The sequence below is a fragment of the Tubulanus polymorphus genome, chromosome 11, assembly GCF_964204645.1.
Source record: "Tubulanus polymorphus chromosome 11, tnTubPoly1.2, whole genome shotgun sequence".
NCBI classification, from domain to species: Eukaryota; Metazoa; Nemertea; class Palaeonemertea; order Tubulaniformes; family Tubulanidae; genus Tubulanus; species Tubulanus polymorphus.
Window position 1 is genome coordinate 3,070,417 of NC_134035.1, and position 23,401 is coordinate 3,093,817.

The 23,401-nt window shown below is 41.3% G+C and overlaps 5 protein-coding genes across 6 annotated transcripts; 1 reads left to right on the forward strand and 4 right to left on the reverse strand.

Moving 5' to 3' along the window:
* The first annotated feature begins 35 nt into the window (after positions 1 to 35).
* On the forward strand, positions 36 to 1,067 carry LOC141912895 (FMRFamide peptide receptor frpr-18-like). The gene has a single exon (XM_074804318.1). The coding sequence runs from the start codon at positions 36 to 38 to the stop codon at positions 1,065 to 1,067; it is 1,032 nt and encodes a 343-aa protein (XP_074660419.1).
* Positions 1,068 to 6,786: 5,719 nt separating this feature from the next.
* Positions 6,787 to 12,631, reverse strand: LOC141912727 (putative ammonium transporter 1). 2 transcript variants are annotated; one of them, XM_074804087.1, is made up of 11 exons: positions 12,204 to 12,631; positions 11,731 to 11,820; positions 10,878 to 11,105; positions 10,096 to 10,181; positions 9,763 to 9,900; positions 9,106 to 9,291; positions 8,765 to 8,842; positions 8,447 to 8,680; positions 7,914 to 8,040; positions 7,391 to 7,501; positions 6,787 to 7,071 (listed from the first exon to the last, which is right to left on the reverse strand). In XM_074804087.1, exons 1-11 carry the CDS (start codon positions 12,319 to 12,321, stop codon positions 6,968 to 6,970), a joined length of 1,500 nt encoding a protein of 499 aa, XP_074660188.1. In that variant the 5' UTR covers positions 12,322 to 12,631; the 3' UTR covers positions 6,787 to 6,967. The 2 variants fall into 2 exon arrangements, with proteins under 2 accessions (XP_074660188.1, XP_074660189.1); XM_074804088.1 differs by lacking the exon at positions 9,106 to 9,291.
* Positions 12,632 to 14,391: 1,760 nt separating this feature from the next.
* Positions 14,392 to 16,668, reverse strand: LOC141913085 (dermonecrotic toxin LarSicTox-alphaVII1-like). Its single transcript, XM_074804528.1, has 2 exons — positions 16,559 to 16,668; positions 14,392 to 15,716 (listed from the first exon to the last, which is right to left on the reverse strand). Exons 1-2 carry the CDS (start codon positions 16,623 to 16,625, stop codon positions 14,437 to 14,439), a joined length of 1,347 nt encoding a protein of 448 aa, XP_074660629.1. The 5' UTR covers positions 16,626 to 16,668; the 3' UTR covers positions 14,392 to 14,436.
* Positions 16,669 to 20,116: 3,448 nt separating this feature from the next.
* LOC141912896 (dermonecrotic toxin LapSicTox-alphaII1-like) lies at positions 20,117 to 21,593 on the reverse strand. The gene is made up of 2 exons (XM_074804319.1): positions 21,506 to 21,593; positions 20,117 to 21,162 (listed from the first exon to the last, which is right to left on the reverse strand). Exons 1-2 carry the CDS (start codon positions 21,591 to 21,593, stop codon positions 20,117 to 20,119), a joined length of 1,134 nt encoding a protein of 377 aa, XP_074660420.1.
* LOC141913215 (uncharacterized) lies at positions 21,071 to 23,393 on the reverse strand. The gene is made up of 4 exons (XM_074804688.1): positions 23,260 to 23,393; positions 22,754 to 22,910; positions 21,506 to 22,491; positions 21,071 to 21,162 (listed from the first exon to the last, which is right to left on the reverse strand). The coding sequence occupies exons 1-3, from the start codon at positions 23,390 to 23,392 to the stop codon at positions 22,260 to 22,262; spliced, it is 522 nt and encodes a 173-aa protein (XP_074660789.1). The 5' UTR covers position 23,393; the 3' UTR covers positions 21,071 to 21,162; positions 21,506 to 22,259.
* Between the last annotated feature and the right edge of the window lie 8 nt (positions 23,394 to 23,401).

Sequence of the window (23,401 nt, forward strand, 5' to 3'; positions counted from 1 at the left end):
CGAGCCAGTATTAGTTCTAAAACGTCTTTGAAACTATGGCGAGCAACAACAGCTCCGACGTTTATCCGTACGTCAAGTCATTCTCCGCCGTTTTCATCCAAGATTTCCCGACGTCGAATACGAGCAATCAGAGATTGTTCCTCTACTTCTTCCCGGTAATATTCGTCTTCGGAATCGTCGGCAACACTTTGTCGTTTTGCGTCATGTACACGGCTCGGATGCGCCGTTGTTCGTACAGCTATTACCTGTCAACGTTGGCCGTGTTCGATTCGGGAATGCTCGTGTTCAACGCGTTGGCCTGGGTGAACGCGATCGCTTTCATGGCGGCGAACAAAATCGTCGTCACGATCGACTCGGATATCCGTTGTAAAGTTATGGAGCTGTATTCCGACGTTTTCATGATGGGCAGCTCGTGGACGGTGGTGATCGTCACGCTCGAGCGTCTGGTGATCGTTCTGTTCCCGTTCAAAGGTCGCATCGTCTGCACGCCGAAGTTCGCGAGAGGAGTGGTCGCCGCGCACGTGCTCGTCGTGTTCGCTATGTCACCTTGGACGGCCTCCAGCACGCATTACGTTCCCGGCGAAGGTTGCTATCGCACGAAAAGCGATCTTGTCGCCGATTACACTTTCTCGTCGTTTCTATATATATACATACCAATCATCCTTACTTTCGGCGCAAACTTTATCATCATCGCCGTCATGTGCCGTAGCAGTAAGTTCGGCGATAGCTCCAACAAGTCGAACACGGCCCGGCGAGTTACGTGCACGATTCTAACCATCTCGATAACGTTCTTGTGCTTGGTGCTGCCCTTGGGTATCATAGCGGTGATGTTTGGATCGGCGAAAACTCAACAGATGCGCGATAAACTGGCCACGATCATGGACACGTGTCGTATCGTGTTATCGCTGAATTACTGCACTAACTTTTATCTATACTTGATCACGGGAAAGGAGATACGCAAGGCGTTGGTCGGGCTCTGTCGACGGGGCAACGATTCGAGCGGGTCGGCGACGAAAGCCGTGGCGACGGTCAGCTCCGCGGACACCAGCCAAACTTCCCGATTCTAGCGCATCGATGTTTAGAATTGCCCGAACCTAACGTCCATTAAATCGAACATCTCGAAAGCACTCTTGATTCAAACACCGCTGGACTCCGGTTTACTTTTGTCGAAGAAACAAATGTTATTCGATGTATTTCAGGGTCTGGTTTTATAGACAGGTGTTACCTTTAACCCGGGGGCTAACTCAACTCATTTTCAATTGAGTTAGCCTTCGGGTTAAAGATAATACCAGTCTATAAAACCGACCCGAGGTTGTTAGAGTCGTAGAATTTTTGACCCAAGCGTATTGTCATATATTTGGTATCGTAACATCGACTATAACCATTGATGTAACAGTAAGAGTCCGTGTTTCCCACACCAACAACCAAAAGTGTTGAAATGTTTCCTTGAGTTAACGATCTATTTCAACTGTATCCCGATAAGTACGGGAATTATGAAATTAATGAAACACTCCGAGTCTGTGTTGTGACGATAGTAAGAGAAAATCCCACACCTGAAAAATTAGCGCGACATGTTCCCTCGAGTTAGCATTTCATTTGACCAAGGACTCTGGAACTAATTCGTTTTAGAGTCCATGGCTTAAGAGTCCATGGTTTAACCTATTATAACATCAGCTATTCATGTATTGCCTCTATTCACATTGTATTGTATATTGTATTCATTTACGTAATATAGAAAATGTAACACGCAACTCATTAATTTCTTTATCAATCTCGACTGCCAGTTCGAAGTGTCTTAGCCGGTGTTCGTATAGAGTCATATGAAAAAGACAGCTAAGTGATATGTATGCCAAGACCCGCGAGAATTAATGTGGCATTCATCGGTGGTTGTATTCAAGGACCAGAGATGTCATTAGAAGTCCGTCAAAAGTAGATTTTGAAGCGTCTTATGTTTTTGCGAATCGGTACGTTTATTATCCACATGTTGAAACGTATACATCTAAGTGAATTAAGAAGACAATTTTATCCCAGTGAAGTTGGCTACTCGTTCAAATGTGAAGTTGGTTCCCTATTTGGCTGCTTATCCGATTCAGGAACAAGGAACAAGGAACAAGTGGCCAATTTTTCTGGGGTGAAAATTTTCAAATGTTTTCTGCGGGAAGACCCCAGCCCGGTCGAATTCATTTTCGTTTGCTGAAATTTTCTAGATCCGTCCCTGTAGAATTCCGATTGAATACGCGCCCGACCAACACGATGTAATGGTTATCAGTTCGTGCTCGGAATTACCCGCTCCCTATTAGGACGATCCTCGCGTTGTTTATCGGTATAGCGTGAATCGGATTCGTTCGTGTTGCAATATTATGAAAAACGAAACGTTTATCAAACAGAAAATAGCGGCGAACCTTACAAATAATGACAGCGACATGACTTAATAATGATTACGCCTGGAGACTCGCGTTATCATTCATCCGATTCGTTTTCGCCGGGATTTTACGGACGGAACGAGAAATTATCCCGATTCATATCAATTTGTGACGCGCGCTCGAAAATTACCGTAGTTCAAATATTTGCCGACGAAAATATTCATGTAGAGTATAGACAGCTTCTTACTCTGAACCGGTTGACTGGGTAAACCGCGCATTCGCATGTGAATTTTACGAAGATTTATTTGGAAAAATCTTCTTTGCCCAGATCATCAAATCAGTTGAATATTTAAAGTAGGTTGCACTTAGTTTACTGTATAGCAGACTCTTGATTACTCGAGGTCAACTCGAGCTCAAGTCGGAATTTTTAAGTATGAAATTTACGGATTGAATTTCAGAAAGATCTATTTCGAAAAACCTTCTATTGCCATCGTTCCCAATTCAGTCCCAACGGTTATTACTAAATATCTACATAGTGTGTCTAGAACACAGCAGGACCTGAGCAACAAACTCTGTATTCTGTTGGAAATACGAAGAACAGGCTTACGAATTTATCTTATAAACTTTTTTTTGGTATCAGTTTAATATCTTTCGTGTTCTCGTAAAATTTCAGGGCAACTTAAACACCCCCTGCACCCCACCCTTCGACCCTTCCGCGCTTACGACGAACAACCTCTTTACACTCGCTTTCTACAGTTGCAGTCCTGTTTACAATATCCGGTTACGTAACTAAAAAAGTTCTACTTTTTGAGACACACCTACATGTCTATTACACACACAACACCGGATGCGTCTGCGACTCAAGCACTACGGATTATTTCGACGAAGACGCGATGAAAAATCTATCCAAATTACCGTGATCATATACTGATGTCACGTCGTGTGCATGATTAAAACCGTGACAAATTGCGAGTAATTTACTCGCTAAGTGAATTCGAAGCGCTATATTTGTGTATCCCGATGAAGCACCTTAGAAAATGCGGTTTTACGTAGATTATCCGCGATAATTTTCTTTCTATTCGATATTTTTCGAATTAATGGTGAAACGATTGATGAATTGATTTCATATTTCATTCGTCTAATGAGATACAGTTGGGCCTCGTTATTACGAACTCGTGAAGATAACGATTTATCGGTTATTGGCAAAAGTAGAATCTCGTTCGAAGTAAGACGTTCTATTCAGTTATAACGAACGAATTTTTTAATATTCGTTGTAACAAGGTTTCGGCCACAATTACTGTAAATATAGAATATGATGTATATAATTTGGAAGCGAATCACAATATTTAGACTGTCTGGTTTTCTGAAATCTGTTTGCCGGACAAAATGAAATTTATATCAGCCGACTTATCGCCGTGTACATATCGAAATGGATACATTCAACACAAAAAAATGATTCGTTTCCCCGAAGAAGCTGTTATTCTCGATTAGCGAAAGCTCGCACTTCAAATAAATCTTGTTAACACTATTTGTCTTATAACATTTATCGGCACAAAATAGTAAATAATCCAGAAAAGTCTTTTCTAATGAAAAAATTTCTTGTCAAATACACCCGCACAGTAGGTTAAAGCGTGGTCACTCAAAACGATTTTCTTCCTTCCAGAGTCCGTGGTTAAAGGCTACTTTTTTCTTGGAGAGGGGCAGAGTAAGGAACTTGTCACTGCCAGAATAAACCATTTTACAGTTGCTAGCCGCCATTTTGTTAGGCAAGATATCTTAAGATTTTAAAGTTCACTTGAAAGGGGGTGTTTATGCACACAGTTCTTGAAATGTTTGGATTTTTTAGAAAGTTATTTCTGAAAATAATGAACTTCAAAGTTCAGTACCCTGGATTTTTATGCGCGCGGCAAAAACTTACCACCGATTTTTATATCGCTCTCATGTCGCATTGTTTCAAATTTGAAAAATGATCTTTGTATAAATAAAAACTAGAGATTCACGCGGTTTAATTGTTGCTAAAACTGTAAAAATCCATCCAGGGACAAATGAGATATGATAAAACACGCATCACAAATAGTTTCTAAAAAGGAGAAAATAATGACCCAACAATACAGGACAAAAGTACCCCAACAAAATGGCGGCTAGCAACTGTAAAATGATTTATTCAAACTGCGAGGTTTGGATCGAGGATTGGAGACCAGTAAGCTTTAAACCCCTGTTTTGAAACCGGCAGGTGTGGTGGGTTCATAAGCAACACCCGATCAAAACCACTCAAACCAAGCAATGAATAAATCAAAGTGACAATAATAATCCCAGATCTAAGATAAAACCAGTATTTTGATAATGAATTAAATTCAAAGATTTGCTCGCTTTCGCAGAAGTCACCGCTTTAAAAAAAAGTATTTAGCTTTTGTCGCGAAGAGATGTTGCCGTTTCAGCGTTAAAACTAATCGGTAGGCGCCCGAGGGGACACTAATACGTAATAAGCATTAATAAGCATTAAGCCTGGTTTTCACGCAAGCGTTTTCTTGTGGCAGCAGGAAAAGCTACCGCGAAAACCGCAGGCTTTAAGAATTGAAAAAAGACATACGAAATCGTCGTCGTCTCTGTCACTTTAAGACAACCGTTAATCAAAAAATATTCTAAACGGCGTAAAAACCGCGGCGGCAATTAAAACTTCGATTGATTTAATCAACGTGGGAATCCACGCACAGTTTCACGACGTCAGAATCGATACCGTGTGCACGGACCGTTCGCATCGACGGTGAAGAATCGGAATTCGCCTGGGGAATGGGGAAAACGAATTCAAACGGAATTAGGTTGACTTAAAGACTTAAAGAAGCGAACGAACGATTTATATCGATAGAGGTTTATATATATACTTAAAAAGCAACATCTCGCCGGGGAGCTGGGGAACGAAACAACGTTGCTTTGTCCGGTGCGTAGATTGGAAATTCTTTTGAGACGTTCTTATCGACTGAATCCTCGCCGTCTTGTGACGTCTAACGGCTTTAGTGGTTCGGTGAAAATAATGATTATTATTGCCACACATTTATGCTTGGAGTATCTATCAAGATGAGAATACTCTCGAATGCGGTTATTAGTGTTAGTTCGCTGATTTTTTACGCAACCAGGCAACAAGGCAGTTCACTGCCTGTCGATAAGTTTTACAAATCTATCTCTACCTGCGCGTTTTTAAACTCTTTCTACGATATTTCGGTATCAAAATTTGATCCGTAATTCCATGTCGTTGGTAGAGTGGGGCGATGACAAGAGTATCACGCTGGTACAACCCACGAGCCGGTTTTATCGACTCGTATCAATATACATGATGTTGAATTGAGTTAACCCCCCAGGATAAAGTTAAGACCAGTAGCGCAGTCAAAGCCTTAAGACCCGGTGGTTGGTTCTATAACCAAACTAAAACTTAAGAACTTGAAAACCGAGGGCCCGTTTCAGAAAAAAATTTAAACTCGAAAATTCAACCTAAACTGTCTATAGTTGAAACTTCATGAGCCCCGGACACTGGCGTATGATCTAAAATCATCTTACGGCCTAAGCCAGTAATGCGCAAGTCGGACCCTGGTTGACCGGGTCCTCATTTGCAAACAAAATACTTCCAATCATGTGATCACGTTTTATCGAGTGGAGGCATCGACCGGAACGCACCCTATAGTTCAAATACGTTAACGGAAATACATCATAAAAGAATTGTAATGAGGATTTTGAAGATATATGATTGGATTAGATAGATTTCTTCGACCTTTTTCCATTTCCATTTCCTTTCATTCCTATATTCAACAAACTCAATACGTCAACTCAGCGAACTATTTAATGATAAGGTGGTTTTATTTTCTATAATAGGTATATATACATCTGTTATTACCACGGGTATTGAATTCCTAACCAGTAGAATTGGAAAGAAAAAACGTCCCCGGCGTCTGAAATATCCCGCTGCCGCAGCGCGCCAACCGAACGCCGGTTATTAACTGACATTCTACTTGGAAATGAACAGGAAATACACGCAGGCCACGTTATCAATCAGGTGTTGGTCGATGACGTTTCTATCAACTCGCCAGTGAACCATCCGAGTCCTCGTGTGATCGCGCCCCGAGTCTGATGATATTACCGTATTACCACAATTACACCAAGAATGACGGCTCAATGAACACTATTCAAACACCGTGATGGACAGCGAATGACACATTGTTTTTTAATGGACTTTAAAATCATTTTTTATGAGTCCATCGCTTTTTCTTGTAGACAAAAATAAACGCAGGCCCGTGTAGCTAGACCAATCAATAGAGAATCCGAGAATTCTGCGTGCGGGTAAGACGAAAAGCAAACAATGGAGTAAATTTTTTAGATTTCTTTGCGGTCGAATGCCGCACTTTTAATCGAAACAGCAAACATAAAGGTTCTATAGAAGTACCAGCTATAACACTACAACTATCTACATATATTTCACGCTAATGAACGAATTTTTGTATCTCAAATAAAACAAAACGATAATAAATTAATGAATCAATTTTCGCTACGATTGACGACCATTTATTAAGGCGTAGCCTACACGAAATCATTCGCGTATCGCGAATACTTCGTTATCAGAATTTAGTGACATCGGATTCCGAATCCCTTCTGAAGTTTTCATTGTCCACCCCGTCGTCCTTGGGCTCCGTAACAATGCATTCCTGCATTCCAATTTTATCTACAAAATAAATAATGAATCATAACATAATGCACATAATGAATTATAGTTTTTTTAACCAGAAAATAGGGATTGACCCTGTTGTTTATTTGGTTGGTAAATTTCGTTTTATTTTTATGATTGAGATTCCCACCACACCTGCCGGGAGTGAAAGTTTTGGCTCTTTTATAGCAAAGTCCCTCCAAAAAGAAACTGGTAGGTTCGCGTAAGTCCTTGCTACTATGCGTTGTTACAAGAGCTTAAGTTTTCTCCCAAATACGGATTCATATACATAAGGTCTAAGATCATATTTGATGGGGTGGAATCATTGATTAAATACTTGTAAAAGCAATGCTTTCGCCATTTTGTGATTCGGAATTCTCTTTAGGCCAACCATCTCCGTAGGACGCGTTTGGATACGCCGGTTCACCGTGTTTCGGAATGTCCATTCCTGAATAAAACATGACAAAACATAATGAATTCATTATCATATCACGGTGTTAGATAATTTTGATACATGCGTCCTTAAAAATGAAATGCCAAGCTCCATAGTTTGAAGTAAATGTTTTACTTCTTTAGGAACGTTTAGTTATTTTGCTTCGGGGCCAATTCGTACTCATGGAATCACATGGATTATCTCTGTGGCTTTTGAGTTGTACAAAATAATTTTCGTAGACCAAAACGAGCTTACACTTTTCGTAAGTTGTTAGATCGGTTGTATAGCCAAAATAAGCTCAATCGAGTCTTGTTAGATTGACTTAAGAACCAAAATCAGGTTTGACTGTTCTTTAATCTAAGCCTTTCCTGTACAAGCAAGTTAATCCTAAGTTAATGCTTCCAGCGATCTTTTTTCAGATGCATACCTTTGATTTCGTATTCTTTGCTGACGCGTAAGACGCCCGTTACCCGCAGTATAAGGAACATGACGACACAAATAACGGCCGTCCAGGCTATGATAGCAACAGCTCCGATCATATTCCACGCAAGATCCTGAGAAAATATGATAATCAATAATGATGATAATAATAATCATAGAATAATCTTTATATACCACTTTCCACTGCGTTCTAAAACGACTGACAAAAAATATCTACATCATCCTATTACATTTCAGTAAAGTTTTTTGTATTTCAAGTAAACTTTCACACGAGACTTACTCAACTTTGAATCTATGACATCATCAAAGAGACAATATTTTTGTACTATTTTATACTATTTTACAACATTTTCAATATACATTAGGGGACAGAGCATCTAACATCAGACAGATCATCTTTGCAAACCAATAAAAACATTTTTTAACTCATGGGTTGCTTGTGTTTCGTTTTAAAATACTAGTTATTTTTGGTTGATGTTCATAATGCATCGGTATTTCAGTCTTTCGTTAATTACTTACTAGAAACGACTTTCGCGTTCCGAGGAAAACGATTCCGGTTTCCATTTTTAGTAACGGCTGTGCCACCAGTCCCCAAAACCCGCCGACCCCGTGCACGGCTACCGCGTCCAGTGGATCGTCTATCTTCAGGTAAAGCACCACGTAGGAAGCTCCCAGATAGAGAAGTCCGGCGACGGCTCCGACGACTGCCGCGCCCCACGGGTACAAGACATTACACCCGGCGCATATAGCTACCTGGAAAAATATTAGGAGTTTGGGTTATTTCAAATTCCTTATTAGATCATAATTGAAGAATCGGATCAGACTAATTAGACGTACCATTCCGGTTAAGGCGGCATTTATTGTACGGAGCAGACTCCACGGTCGTCTGAGCATACCTTGCGGTTTGCATTTATACTGCAAAATGAATTTACATTTCTAAGATAAAGAAGTGATCAGTGAAAGTTTGGTTAGGTGAATTTACACTGATGCCAAGAATTCAAAAATTCAAAAGCTTAATTCAATATAGTTTATAACAGAGAACACCACTCTTCCAACAGCCTCGGGTGGCGGCTCCATAAACTTGACAATCTTTGAATTCTTAGACTTCATATTCGATTTTGCATAAGAATAAATACTTCAAACAAATCGATTTATCGTTCTAGGATATGACTACTTACCGTGCAACAGAACCCGACTTTGAAGGCAATGAGCGCCGAAAAGGCGGCAAAGCTTCCGGCGAGCACCGTGTTCATAATGGCCTCGGCGATCGCGGCGCCGTCACCGGGCTGAGAGATACTGGCCTGCGATCCGCCGTTAAACGCGAAAAAACCAAACACCAAAATGAATCCTCCCAAAGCGCCGAGCTGTAATAGATGGTAGAGAAAATTGATTACGGTGGAACATATAGTCGTCACAACGGGCGAACTTCAGTGAATCGGAAGTTGTCGGTTCTAAAATGGAACGGAACGCTAGGTGCGTTCTATATTGGAACGGACCAAAATTTTACAATGAAAGCGAAAAGATTGTAACTGGATCTATGCGGGTGGATATCCTGAACTTTTGGCTAGTTTTCTCAGAAAAACTTTTGATAGCAAAATTACTATCATATAAACAATAGGCCACGGGTAGAAAGCTTATCCGAATTTTTAGTAAAAACCAGAATATTGTAACTAGCTAGGCAACTATCTTAACTTTTGCAACAAAAAAATTTTAAGGCCCATCATCTAAGGCTCATCATCAACGTCAAATTATGACTCCTCGCCGAAGATCTGATGATGAAATTTAGAACTTTCTGAATACAGACGTATAGCGCGTGGATGAAAGACACAACGTACCGGAACAGAGTGTCCTGGTATCGTATTCGGTTTACTGGTCGTTTCGTCGAAACGTCCCAAACGAGGTTTCAGTATCGCCGCCCCGACCAGTGCGGCAGTGCCTCCGAGAAGGTGAACCACACCGCTGCCAGCAAAATCCTTTAAAAACGAATAAAAAGAGGAGATATACAGGATCAACCAACAGCCCAGAACGGCACCGGACATCTTTGAAGTCTAGCCAACTGTCCGGTGTCCGGCTATATTAAACTTTGACATCATAATCTTGTTTACAAGTGGAAAAAGTTGAGTGATCATTATCATAGCCGATTCTTCACAATAGAGACGCGTGTTTACCTGGTAACTGGAATCAACTCCGTTTCCTTGACTCAGCCATCCTTCACTGGACCACGTCCAATGGGTCACAATGGGATAAACTATCCCTGCAAATTTACAAAATATTGTTTAGAAATTGTGTTTAATCTTGTATACAATCCATACTATATTCGTTATATAAATATGGTAAACACTTCTAATTGATTATAAGTATTGGTACCCGGGGTGAGGGGAACATTGTTACAAGTCTTAATCAAAGAATCAGTGAAATAGTGACCAACAATAAGACCAACTATGTAAAGCCTTAGGCAATGTGGTAACCCTGCAGATTGCTATATAATTACAGAAATATTTCTTTAAACAATAAATCCTATTATCATATTTGTCCATTTGTATTTATTGCCGTAAAGTTTTGAATTTCTGTTTTCAATTTTCTTTTCCTTTATGTCGTTATTCTGAGGGTGCCAGCGTGACGCAACCGGTGGGCGTGTATACTAGTTAGCGGGAACAGATCAAAAGACAATTTGTACGCATTGTATTGAGTTGCACATTGTTCGCAAGTTCTGATTAAGTTTTCGTCGAAACAGTGTCCTTAGGACAGTTTACTGACCCCGCCCCAGGTATCTAATTATATCACTTTGAATTACTGATTAGTGGCCTGTAAGAACAAAGCTGTAAACAAGATATGCGATGTGTTCCCACAGTTCGGCCATTGCCCCGGACACGATCGTGTCGGCCGCGGACCATTTACTGACCCCACCCCAGGTATCTAATTATATCGCTCTAAATTACTGATTACTGACCTGTAATAACGAAGCTGTAAACAAGATAAGCAATGAATTCACACCGTTCGGCCATTGCCCCGGACACGATCGTGGCGGCCGTGGCGGCGAACACGAAGTGGAAGAACCACAAGTGGTACTGCGACGGTGGTAGACTCTCGCTGAAGAAGTATCGGTGTCCGATGAACACGTTGCCTTTACCGAACGCGAACGGATAGCCGACCGACCAGTACGCTATACCGCTTACGACTGAAACATAAGTGAATTGAATAGTTTATTTTCAAATATATAATTTACAGCTTATGCGTACATAAATGCAAAATATGAAATACAGTGAGTAACACTCGGAAGGGTATGTGGAAACTAGGAAATTGTTGATATCAAACAGGTCCGCCAGAAAGAAAAAAGTGAAGAAGTAAAAAGAGAAGACTAATGCGCAAACCCGAGTCATCAGGCTTTCAAAATATAACGCAAAGTAGGCCTAGTAGGCCGAGTTCATTTGATTCTGGGTTCAGTTTTGCAAAAATACTGGTTTAATTTTATTGCTATAGGTTCATGGATACTAAAACGAATTCGTCCAGCAGGTTATATTCATATTATTTCCAATGAGGACTACGAATCAAAATTTAGGCTTAGATTTTAGGCTATATATTTTACGTTTATGATTATTCAGTGAAATTTTGAGCTCGCGACTGCCATAACTAGATCCAGATATTCGTGTCATCAAATTTTGAACAAGATTGTAAATTTTTTTTTCAAACTTGACAAAAGGAGCCCTAGAGTCGTAAAGGCGGCTCCTTGGAATAATGATATGATAATAATTACTGATATGATACAATCGGTTTTGAACGGATAAAGGTGAAATTCAACTCACAAGCGTCGAGGAAATTCTTCATCAAAATGTTAGTCGTATTTTTACTGCGAACTGATCCAGCTTCGAGGAACGCGAAACCGCATTGCATAACTGTACATGTAAATAGAATTGAAGAAAACAACATAATATATAGAAACTGTTTGATTTTACACGCGATCGAGCAATGTCAACAAATTATCTTAGCTTTTCCCTGATTTTTAGCTGTTTTACAAAAATTCCCTGATTTTCCCTGATTTTTTTAACGAAACCAAATTCCCCTGGATTTTTCCCTGATTTTTATCTGTTTTACAAAAATTCCCTGATTTTTCAACGAAAAGAAAATTCCCTGGTTTTTCCCTGATTTCCAGGTAAGTAGACCCACTCGAATAGATATCGACTCAATGAATCATTTCGGCTCTTTTTTATTACTCTCAGTGTGGGATTCGGTGACAGAGTGTTTCATCAATGGTTACTATTCATACAGCGCTACTTACAAAATATCACCATCGCCATCGTCAGAACGAAGAATACGTCGATGTTTTCAACGATATCGGCGATGTTTACGGAAACTGCTGGATTAGGAGCTAAAGTGGTCGACGCGTTCGAAGCCATCTTGGAACAGGTCCCGGTGTAATAGGGGGTATCTGCGGATATATAAACAGCTGGCGTTTTTCTAGTAAATCTATCCTAGTGTATTTCGTGCTGGTTAACGGTAGAAATTGCGACGATCAATCTGACAATAGAAAGAGATTACTGAGGATTTGTGATAACCATTCCACTTGACGCGTAAGCGCGTGACGTCGCCGTGTGAAAAGCGCCAAAACAATCTTTAGAATTGAGACATTCAAATTAAGCGCTATAAACCGACCTTAAACGTTAGGCAGGTTTCGATTTGTCGATACTGATTCCGAAATTCTCTTCTGGCGCGTTCATTTCGGTCAGAGCCTATTCCGGAACGGCCTTATCTGTAAACCTGATAGAAGCGGCCGGTAGAGAGTTTGTAATCCGCAATTGCTATTCCTGGACTGGAATGAGTTCAATCGAAACCTGCCTAATTATCTACGGTCGTTGATTGGGGAATCGCGCATCATTTTTTTTGTGTAGCTGATTTATGAGGAAAACAATTTCAAATCCTAGACATTTTTTTCATCGAGTTTTACGCGTAATTTTATTGACGTAACGTTGAATTTACGCCACGTAAAACTATCCATCGTTTTCACGTTAATTGATTTTTTTCTTCGCGCGAATCGGCTACAAAAAATAATGCCTTAATAGGCCACCCTGTTAAACGCCACTAAATTTTGAAAAAGAAAATTGCGTACGCGCTCTTTAAAAAAGGACATTACCGTGAGACCTTTTATAAGAGGGAGTAGATATAAGGAGTATACTCCTAATTATCTTCTCTAGAATTATTTCTGAAGACATTATGGCGATTTAATTGAAATTTCAATGATATCATAAGAACAATATCTAATACCATAATACCATTCAATTCAGCGTGTTTTTAAATCATAATGATATTATAATTACAATATTTTATATCATAATATTATCTAATATCATGATATTTTACGTTATGATTTAATGAAATTATGATATTCTAAAATTATTTCTTTCAATATCTTATATACCAACTTACCTGGCGAGTCTTTCTTGCAATTATGCGCACTTTCCCAGAAGGTCCGGTGAGCTGTATGAGCAGCGTTTCGCAATATTAAAAACACATTCCAGGCCCGACATGACGTCATGTAATTGTGTACATGCGGGCGGTCATTGTGCGTTAAGATTCTAATTTAATCATTCAGCTTTCACCATAATTGTTAAGCTGTTCATAATCTCATAATCTCATAGATCTCATAGATCTCAATCTCTCAAGCGAGAGTTCTTAATTGCTTCCTCAAAACGTTTTAGATTTAAAAGGCACAACATAAGTGTCATATGAATCTTACTTTTTTTCTGACGCACTAATGAATACGACAAAGCAAATCTATAGATATCTTGATATGTTTCTAAAAACTAAAAACAACAATTTTCTAGTTATATAATAAGACATAAATCTAACTTTAGGGCTTAAGCCAAATCAATAACTTTATTACGAGTTATCTATTTTTTCAAGTGCATATTTCGACTTAAATTCTATCTTTAAAGCTCTGGTCATGAAACCAAATCCTCCTTGCGTTTGAATTCGTTTCGGTGCTCTATCAGGTATTCATAGGACTTAAGCGATGTGATTATTGCACGAATTTTAAACAAGACTCTGGGACCTTATTCACCAACGCCAAAGCAACGCAATTTTCATCGCAAATGGTCTCGCAACGCAAATCATCCGCGCAAACTGGCGTGACGTTAGTGAATAAGGCCCTGGTCTGCTGAAGTTCCTTGTAACGAGGTTCCACTTAAGTCTAAAGATAATCATCAAATACAGTTATAAGATAATGCCAACACAATATTATACGGTAATAATAAGTTTAAAAAACAAATATATTTTGTGAGTAAATGAGTGAACAACCAAAAACTATGTGATTGGAGCCTGGCCCTTGAGCTTTTCTATACCCTGCAAGTACCAAGCACCCGCATGCACAACAATGCACTGTTAAACGGTTTAGAGTCCATGTTACAAACAAACTTGTACACACTGAGTGTCTGGAAAAAATTAAAAGAACAGTAGATGATGGTCGATGATATTCTATTTATTGCAAACGAAAGCAATCTACAATGATCGATGAATTAACGACCGAACCATAATCCAGTTTTCGCTTTTCCGTAGCCCGCGCAATTACCACCTCCTTGTATACACGTCTCCCTGTACTTATCGGGCTGTTGGCAGAAGCGGGACGACCGATCCTTACACGTCGTTACGCTTCCTTTGCACGTCCACAATCCTTTTTTAAAGCACTTGCACGCCATAGTGCTGTGAGGAGGTTTGCTGATCACGCAGCCGCCGTTCCTGTAGTCGCAATCGCACGCGTGACGCGAGTAACCGTCACAGTCTCCTCCGCCTTGAATACAGGAATATATGGTCTTGCTGGGCGTCTTGCAGAACGGGGAATTCGGGTCTGTGCAGTGCGCAAGGTGTCCGCGGCAACTCCACAAGCCGCGATACACGCATTTACACGCCATGTTCGGAGGAGCCTGGCGACTGATCGCGCAGCCACCCCAGTGATAGTCGCAGTCACAGGTATGTGTAGGGGTTGGTCGTAGAGCCACGGCTGATGGTATGCTATCTTTTTGCGTAGCCAGCTTCAGTCCAGCTTCTTTGATGACATGCGCGGCCACTGCCGGTCGATTCGTCATGATTCCACCAAACGATTGAACGTATTTTCTCATCGTACTGGACGAGTCTATTGTCCAGATGTAGGCCATACCAATCTCCTTGTAAGATGTTTTAGAAACGACCGCGTTGACTGTCGACGTCGACAGATTATCTAACAAGCAAGCAGATATCCCGGTTCCGAAAACGATGTTCCTCGTATCCAGTTGCTGTAACCTTCCTACCGCGCCCCCGATATTATTCTTTTCGCCGTCAATGGTGAAATAATACTTCGACATCCACCGCGATTCGGTCCTTTTTTTCAGCTCGTCGATCGCCGCTTCCAAGTAGTTCGCCGCGCGTATCGACGGAACTCCGATAATCACCTGACCTCGGTAACCTTGACCGAATAGGTGTTTTTCGACCAAGCTGACGATGTTGTAGCCGGCGTCGCGTCTCAGGCCGTAGTCCATGGACAACGGGTTTATCTTGCTGTCGATGACGACCAATGCTAAATCTGTTTTGGCGACGTACTGTAGCAATTCCGCGGCGTCCTGTCCTGAACCGCACGGCGCGTGCTGACAAACAGTACCTTTAGTCGAACAGATACAGTCGCACGGAAACGGATGCGTGAAACGAGTGGGAGTCGATCCTTTGAAAATGATATCGACTTCGATGGCGTTGGCGCCCTGACTGATCGCCCATTTTACGGCCGGGACCGTGTTCGTCGAGTGAGCGATATTGTAGTAAACGCGTTCTGAAAAACGAAACGGAGCAGAAAACGATGTGTTAAAATTGTCGTTCATTAAACATGTTTATCGTAAAAGACGAGAAAACTATCCCAAATGTTTGAAATCAAAGACTTGTTAGAAAGTCATGTTTTGTAAAAAATCTTTTAGTCTAAAAACAGTCGCAAACAATATTTTAACAATAATAATAATCTGTATTTACATTGCAGTTATAACATAATATATCTATAATTTTAAGTGCTTTTTTCTGTTACTAAGTTATTCTATCATGATTTGATTTAGAAATCAATGGAGCCCAGGCTATAAGGGAAAATGTGAAAGGTGACAATGAATGTAACTATCATACAGTTGTTTAAGGCAACGGAACCGAACAATTTGTTTAATGCAATATTTTCATGCATTGATAACTGCGTTATTCAGTGCGAGGAGTCGATGTGCACTACGTCATCGGTATTTGCGTTTCAAAATATCAATTACAATTGTGGATTTTGGCGTTCTTCAGGTAATTGAAAAATGTCACGACTTATTTTCTGTTTGATAGATTTCCATGCCTTTCTATCATGGATTTAAGTAAGGTTTATGTACGAATGGACGTGCACTACGTCATCAACATTTGGGCTCGATTGGCTGCCACTTAATTCGATCCAATCAAAGTTTCGATATTTTCAAACTCAAAATAACTTCACTGATTCTTTTATTATACTATCTATTTTTATGTAATTGTCGATAATATTGAGCGATATATGTGTTATTTTTCAAGGCGCAAATAAGGTCAATTTCGAAAAAGCTTGATGAAAACCTGTTTAGAAATACGATACTTAACACTATCAAACAAGGTCTCAGAACCTACCGTTTGCAGCATCGACGGCTAGGGATAAAGCCGCTACTGCGAGTAAAACCTGAACAGCGGCAATCATCTTCGTGTTTACTTGTCAAACGTCTGACCCCTTCGCCATTAACGGAAATCAATGGCAGACTTTGCTTAAGTTCTCAATATCTATGATGCTTAAACATATGGTCGATTTCGGAAATTTGATAAGTGAACTAATCGCGTGAGAGCAAATGCAGATCAAATTTTTTTCAATCTCGATAACATATGTTTCCTTGTTTACATACACTGTAAAAAGGGTGTTCTGCTCTATGATAGCTTTCTGAACGGTAGGCGGTAATAATGCCAGAAGTAAAAATGCCAGAGGAAAAATCTCACCATAGGTAAAAATGTCAGAGGTAAAGATGCCAGAAGGAAATATGAGGAAAATTAAGTGAAGGATTTATTAACATTGGACCTGTAAATTCTTATTTACACTAGATTTTACGTAATGAATGCACAGTTTACAACATATTCCGGCCTAAAAAAAAATATTCTTTGGAATCTATTTGCTTAATTATAAGTCATGTCCGTTAATTCGACGCATCAACATTAACTCGTCAAAACAGGGGCGGATCCAGAGGCAACGTTTGTAGGACTTTTCACATTTCTAAAATGGCACTTCGATGTCCAAAAGGCTGACTCCTTCGCTGAGGGGCTTTGGAAGAACTTGTGTGCGAGTGTTAAGATTTGCGGTTTTTGACGACCCCTATCCGGACATCCCTGCTATCCATATCCCGAGCGTCCCGATTTAAATTGTAAAACGTTATTCTTGAGGAAATTAGTGAAAATGCCCAAACTACGATTTACTTTATCATTCTTTTATTCTATATGAACGTTTCTACAACCCGACGGAATAACCGTCGCAGTCTCCACCGCCATGAAGACAGGACCGGATACCCTTATCGGGCAATCTACAGGATACGGAATTCGGGTCTTGGCAGTGTGCAAGGTATCCGCGGCAAGTCCACGCGCCGCGATACACACATTGACACGCCATGTTCGGAGGAGCCTGGCGACTGAGCTTTTCTATACCCTGTAAGTACCATGCACCCGCAGGTACTACAACAATGCAATGTAAAACGATTTAGAGTCCATGCTACAACCAAAATTGTACACACTGAGTGTCTGGAAAAAATTTAAAGAACAGTAGATGATGGTCGATGATATTTTATTCATTGCGAACGAAAGCAACCAAATCTACAATGATCGATGAATTAACGACCGAACCAAAATCCAGTTTTCGCTTTTCCATAGCCCGCGCAATTACCACCTCCTTGTAAACACGTCTCCCTGTACTTATCGGGCTGTTGGCAGAAGCGGGACGACCGATCCTTACACGTCGTTACGCTTCCTTTGCACGTCCTCGGTCCTTTCTTATAGCACTTGCACGCCATAGTGCTGTGAGGAGGTTTGCTGATCACGCAGCCGCCGTTCCTGTAGTCGCAATCGCAAGCGTAACGCGAGTAACCGTCACAGTCTCCTCCGCCTTGAATACAGGAATATATGGTCTTGCTGGGCGTCTTGCAGAACGGGGAATTCGGGTCTTTGCAGTGCGTAGTGTGTCCGCGACAAGTCCACGCGCCGCGATACACGCATTTACACGCCATGTTCGGAGGAGCCTGGCGACTGATCGCGCATCCACCCCGGTGATAGTCGCAGTCGCATGTATGTCTAGGAGTTGGTTGGAGAGCCACGGCTGATGGTATGCTATCGTTTTGCGAAGCCAGCTTCAGTCCAGCTTCTTTGATGACATGCGCGGCCACTGCCGGTCGATTCGTCATGATTCCGCCAAACGATTGAACGTATTTTCTCATCGTACTGGACGAGTCTATTGTCCAGATGTAAGCCATACCAATCTCCTTGTAAGATGTTTTAGTAACGACAGCGTTGACTGTCGACGTCGACAGATTATCTACCAAGCAAGCAGATATCCCGGTTCCGAAAACGATGTTCCTCGTATCCAGTTGCTGTAACCTTCCTACCGCGCCCCCGATATTATTCATCTCGCCGTCAATGGTGAAATAATACTTCGACATCCACCGCGATTCGGTCCCGTTTTTCAGCTCGTCGATCGCCGCTTCCAAGTAGTTCGCCGCGCGTATCGATGGAACTCCGATAATCACCTGACCTCCGTAACCTTGACCGAATAGGTGTTTTTCGACCAACCTGACGATGTTGTAGCCGGCGTCGCGTCTCGCGCCGTAGTCCATGGACAACGGGTTTATCTTGCTGTCGATGACGACCAATGCTAAATCTGTTTTGGCGACGTACTGTAGCAACTCCGCGGCGTCCTGTCCTGAACCGCACGGCGCGTGCTGACAAACAGTACCTTTAGTCGAACAGATACAGTCGCACGGAAACGGATGCGTGAAACGAGTGGGAGTCGATCCTTTGAAATTGATGTCGACTTCGATGGCGTTGGCGCCCTGACTGATCGCCCATTTTACGGCCGGGACCGTGTTCGTCATGTGAGCGATATTGTAGTAAACGCGTTCTGAAAAACGAAACAAAAGATAGAAAACGATATTTTCAAAGAACTTTAGACACGCCATGTCATTCTTTTTATACGTAAGAGACGTGGAAATTATCTCAAATTTTTGAAATTAAAAACTTGTTAGAAGGCCTTTTTTGTAAATAATCTTTCGTAATTATGTGTTATTTTCCAGAACGTCAATAAACTTTCAAATTAGTGTTCTCGTTTTATATAAGGCGGAATATCCTGGGCTCTAATCTGTGCAAATAAGGTCAATTTCATATAAGCTTGATGAAAACTCGTTGTTTAGGAATATGATATTAAACATTATCTAAAAAGGTCTCAGAACCTACCTTTTGCAGGATCGACGGCTAGGGATAAAGCCGCTACTGCGAGTAAAACCTGAACGACGGCAATCATCTTCGCGTTTACTTGTCAAACGTCTGACCCCTTCGACATCGACAGAAGTCAATGGCCGACTTCGCTAAAGTTCTCAATATTTATGACGCTTAAACATATGGTCGATTTCTGATGATCGGAAATTTGATAAGTGAATTTTAATCGCGTGAAAGCAAATGCAGATGACTCGAAATCAAATTTATTCAATATCGATAACACATAGTTCGATGTTTAGGTATGTATTTACTTGTTTACTTGAACGTCTATCGAGGACATGAGCGGCTGCAAATCGAGAAGCTGTCATTTGTAATCAAATACTCATTATCTTTGGAATCTATTTGCTTATTATGCATTTCCATTGATTCGACAAATCAACATCAACTCGTCAAAACAGGGGCGAATCTAGAGGCAACGTTTGTAGGACTTTTCACATTTTTCATATGGCACTTCGATGTCAAAAAGGTTGACTCCGGCACCGAGAGGTTGAGTTGGAAGAAATTGTGTGCGAGTGTCAATATTTACGGGTTTTAGCGACCCATATCTTGACATCCCTGCTATCTCTATCCTGGAGCGTCCAGATTTATAGTACGTTTTTCTTGGGGAAATTAATGAAAATACCCAAACTACAATTTACTTAATCATTCTTTTATTCTGTATGAACTTTTCTACAGCCCGACGGAATAACCGTCGCAGTCTCCACCGCCTTGAAGACAGGAGCGGATACCCTTATCGGGCAATCTACAGAATACGGAATTCGGGTCTTGGCAGTGTGTAAGGTATCCGCGACAAGTCCACGCGCCGCGATACACGCATTTACACGCCATCTTCGGAGGAGCCTGGCGACTGATCGCGCAGCCACCCCAGCGATAGTCGCAGTCGCAGGTATGTCGATTAAACGGCCGTGGAACCACAGACGAAGGTATGCTATCGCTTTGGTTCGCCAATTTCAGTCCGGCATCAGCGATGACGCGCGCGGCCACTGCCGGTCGATTCGTCATGATTCCGCCAAACGATTGAACGTATTTCTGCATCGTTTTCATGGAGTCAATTGTCCAGATGTAAGCCATACCTATCTCTTTACTAGCCGTCTTAGAAACGACCGCGTTGACTGTCGACGTCCACAGATTATCGACGGCGCAAGCAGATATACCGGTTCCGTAGACGATGTTCATGGTATTCAGTTGTTGTAATCTTTCTACCGCGCCCCCGATATTATTCATCTCGCCGTCAATTGTGAAATAATACTTCGACATCCACCGCGATTCGGTCCCGTTTTTCAGCTCGTCGATCGCCGCTTCCAAGTAGTTCGCCGCGCGTATCGACGGAACTCCGATAATCACCTGACCTCCGTAACCTTGACCGAATAGGTGTTTTTCGATCAACCTGACGATGTTGTAGCCGGCGTCGCGTCTCGCGCCGTAGTCCATGGACAACGGGTTTATCTTGCTGTCGATGACGACCAATGCTAAATCTGTTTTGGCGACGTACTGTAGCAACTCCGCGGCGTCCTGTCCTGAACCGCACGGCGCGTGCTGACAAACAGTACCTTTAGCCGAACAGATACAGTCGCACGGAAACGGATGCGTGAAACGAACGGGCGTCGAATCTCTAAAATTGATATCGACTTCGATGGCGTTGGCGCCCTGACTGATCGCCCATTTTACGGCCGGGACCGTGTTCGTCATGTGCGCGATATTGTAGTAAACGCGTTCTGAAAAACGAAATAAGGCATAAGAAAAACAGGATATCGTAAATGACGGGAAAATCATTCAAAATTCTCGCTGAAATCAGTTTCGTTATCTGATGTCGATAATGAATAATTTTCTTTGCATAATATCAGTAATAAACGTATTGATCTACGTAAAATAAGAGATGAATTTAAGTGGATGGAAAGACCACAAAATACTATTTCAATTTCTAAAATAAAAGATTTGATATCCGCATATTTTTCAAACGTAACGCCGAATGTTTTGGTTCCAATTCACAGCGCGAATATGAATGAACTGTGAGAAGAAAGTTCGATGATAACTTTACCAAGAATACTCGAAACTTACCATTCTGGGCATCGGCGAATTGGGAAAGAGCGGCTACGACTATAAGTATTGCAGCAATCATCGCGTCCTCTTGACAACAAGTCGTCATCTGACAAATAGGAGTCGATGATCTTATTTACTCGTACATTCTTTATAATACTGATCATCAGCAACTTGATTAGCGAACCTAATCGCGTGAACGCGAACGCAGATGACTCGAAATCCTCGATAACGTATCTGTTTGTTTGTGCGGAGCGTCCTTCAGGATGCAGTCCCTATAATCCGGTTATCAAATTCTCACTATCCCGGTGGGAATTTATTAGTTCATAATATACATATTTACGTTTATATACATTAGGATAGGTTGATCTAATTCGAATCGATCGAAATCGAGTTATGAGTACATTTTGATGAGCATTTCGTAATTTTGTAAATTTGAATGCGTAAATGCATGCCTGTTCAGTATATTCTGAATGCGTGTGTGGGATAGGCGTCCCATACCCGATAAGCAACCTTGCTTTAAATGAGCACCTATACCACTGACATTGAATCATCCTTTATAAATATATAAAATTTGTCACAAGTTCTTGTGGAAATAAACTATATATCTATATATAAAAGGTCAGTCAAAATACATCAGACTCCAATCGAAGGTTATACTTTGATGAAACACTATGGCGCCCGTGTAAGGAAAAGATTAAATCCCGCACGTAGAAAAAGATAGTCCGACATTCTCACTCAGTGGTTTATAGTCAGCGCATGTTTCAGTCATTACTTAACCTATGCAACCGACCGGCCGGACGGCGGGCGACGTCTCCGTTGCGCCCGTGTATCGTTTGTCCAGTCCGCAACGTTTGTAATGAAACAGTTTAACGCCTATGAATATCATGGATAACGGTATCGACGCCGCGATCATGACCAACGGTCCGCTGAAGTGTAGATAGGAGATTTGTTGCGGTTTACCGGAGGAAGGCACCGTCAAGCAGGGGTCCTTAGCCACTGTCCAGCTGAAATGATGCAATACAGTTATCATCGTGGTATGATGATAGATTTATCGGGGGTTGATGGTTACTTTCAGGGTGGCCAATTTCCCCATTTACAAATTTTTACATCTACATTTTTTTCTGTTATTTTCTGATTTGCAGACTTTTCCAGGCCACCTTGCAATAGGAAATAATTTCGAACTCTATATTCCATTTTTTCTGGTTGGATTTCATTTTACAAACTCATCAGGCTCCAGTCACGCGGTCCCCCGAGGAGGAAACTTACTAGTTGAGAATGTCGTTCATTTCACCGGACGAGATTATCTTATTGAGAACCCGAGTGAACGGCTCGTGCAGAGCGAAACTCTTCCCGTAAGCGATACCGATTTCCTGAACTGAAACCTGCGCTTTCATGATATGTAGATGACACAGCCCCATTTTTGCTGGAAGTACAATAAAAACAACGTCACTTTCCGCCATTTACAAATTCCCTGAGTCCTCATTGTAATAACACAAAATTCCCCGAGTAAATCTGCGGCAAGTGAATGAAAAAATTTTAAAAATGTTACAGTTTATATATTCTTTATGAATCACGTATTGATAAAGAAACGTGTGGTCAAGGGCAAATCATTTTGCCCAATTTTGCCCAAATTTATCAAATTCTCCGATTTTTATCTAGACTTCTCACATCCCTAAGTTGTCCAGATTCCAGTTATCACCCGAAAGCCGGGACCAATGATTTCTACGTTCCGGGTGTATTGGATGAAAGATAAATATAGATATCACATATACCTCTGTGGGCTCGGAGAGCTTGTGACCGTTCGATCAGCGCAAACGGCTCGTCCTCGGTGGAATTCATTACCAGATTAATTCCTTCGTCGATCGATTTGACGAGGTGTTTTCGTTCGCGCATTCTCTCGCCCATTTTCGAGTA

What these genes read in the sequence shown, in the direction of transcription:
- LOC141912895 (XM_074804318.1), top strand. Translation starts at nt 36, where the DNA reads ATGGCGAGCAACAACAGCTCCGACGTTTATCCGTACGTCAAGTCATTC.
- LOC141912727 (XM_074804087.1), bottom strand. Translation starts at nt 12,321, where the DNA reads ATGGCTTCGAACGCGTCGACCACTTTAGCTCCTAATCCAGCAGTTTCC. An exon ending in TTACAGCTTCGTTATTACAG is followed by an intron (nt 10,182 to 10,877) that starts GTCAGTAATCAG and finishes GTAAATTTGCAG; the next exon opens with GGATAGTTTATCCCATTGTG. An exon ending in CAAAGAATACGAAATCAAAG is followed by an intron (nt 7,502 to 7,913) that starts GTATGCATCTGA and finishes TGTTTTATTCAG; the next exon opens with GAATGGACATTCCGAAACAC.
- LOC141913085 (XM_074804528.1), bottom strand. Translation starts at nt 16,625, where the DNA reads ATGATTGCCGCTGTTCAGGTTTTACTCGCAGTAGCGGCTTTATCCCTA. An exon ending in AGCCGTCGATGCTGCAAACG is followed by an intron (nt 15,717 to 16,558) that starts GTAGGTTCTGAG and finishes TTCGTTTTTCAG; the next exon opens with AACGCGTTTACTACAATATC.
- LOC141912896 (XM_074804319.1), bottom strand. Translation starts at nt 21,593, where the DNA reads ATGACGACTTGTTGTCAAGAGGACGCGATGATTGCTGCAATACTTATA. An exon ending in ATTCGCCGATGCCCAGAATG is followed by an intron (nt 21,163 to 21,505) that starts GTAAGTTTCGAG and finishes TTCGTTTTTCAG; the next exon opens with AACGCGTTTACTACAATATC.
- LOC141913215 (XM_074804688.1), bottom strand. Translation starts at nt 23,392, where the DNA reads ATGGGCGAGAGAATGCGCGAACGAAAACACCTCGTCAAATCGATCGAC. An exon ending in AGCTCTCCGAGCCCACAGAG is followed by an intron (nt 22,911 to 23,259) that starts GTATATGTGATA and finishes TTGTACTTCCAG; the next exon opens with CAAAAATGGGGCTGTGTCAT. An exon ending in ATGAACGACATTCTCAACTA is followed by an intron (nt 22,492 to 22,753) that starts GTAAGTTTCCTC and finishes GCATCATTTCAG; the next exon opens with CTGGACAGTGGCTAAGGACC.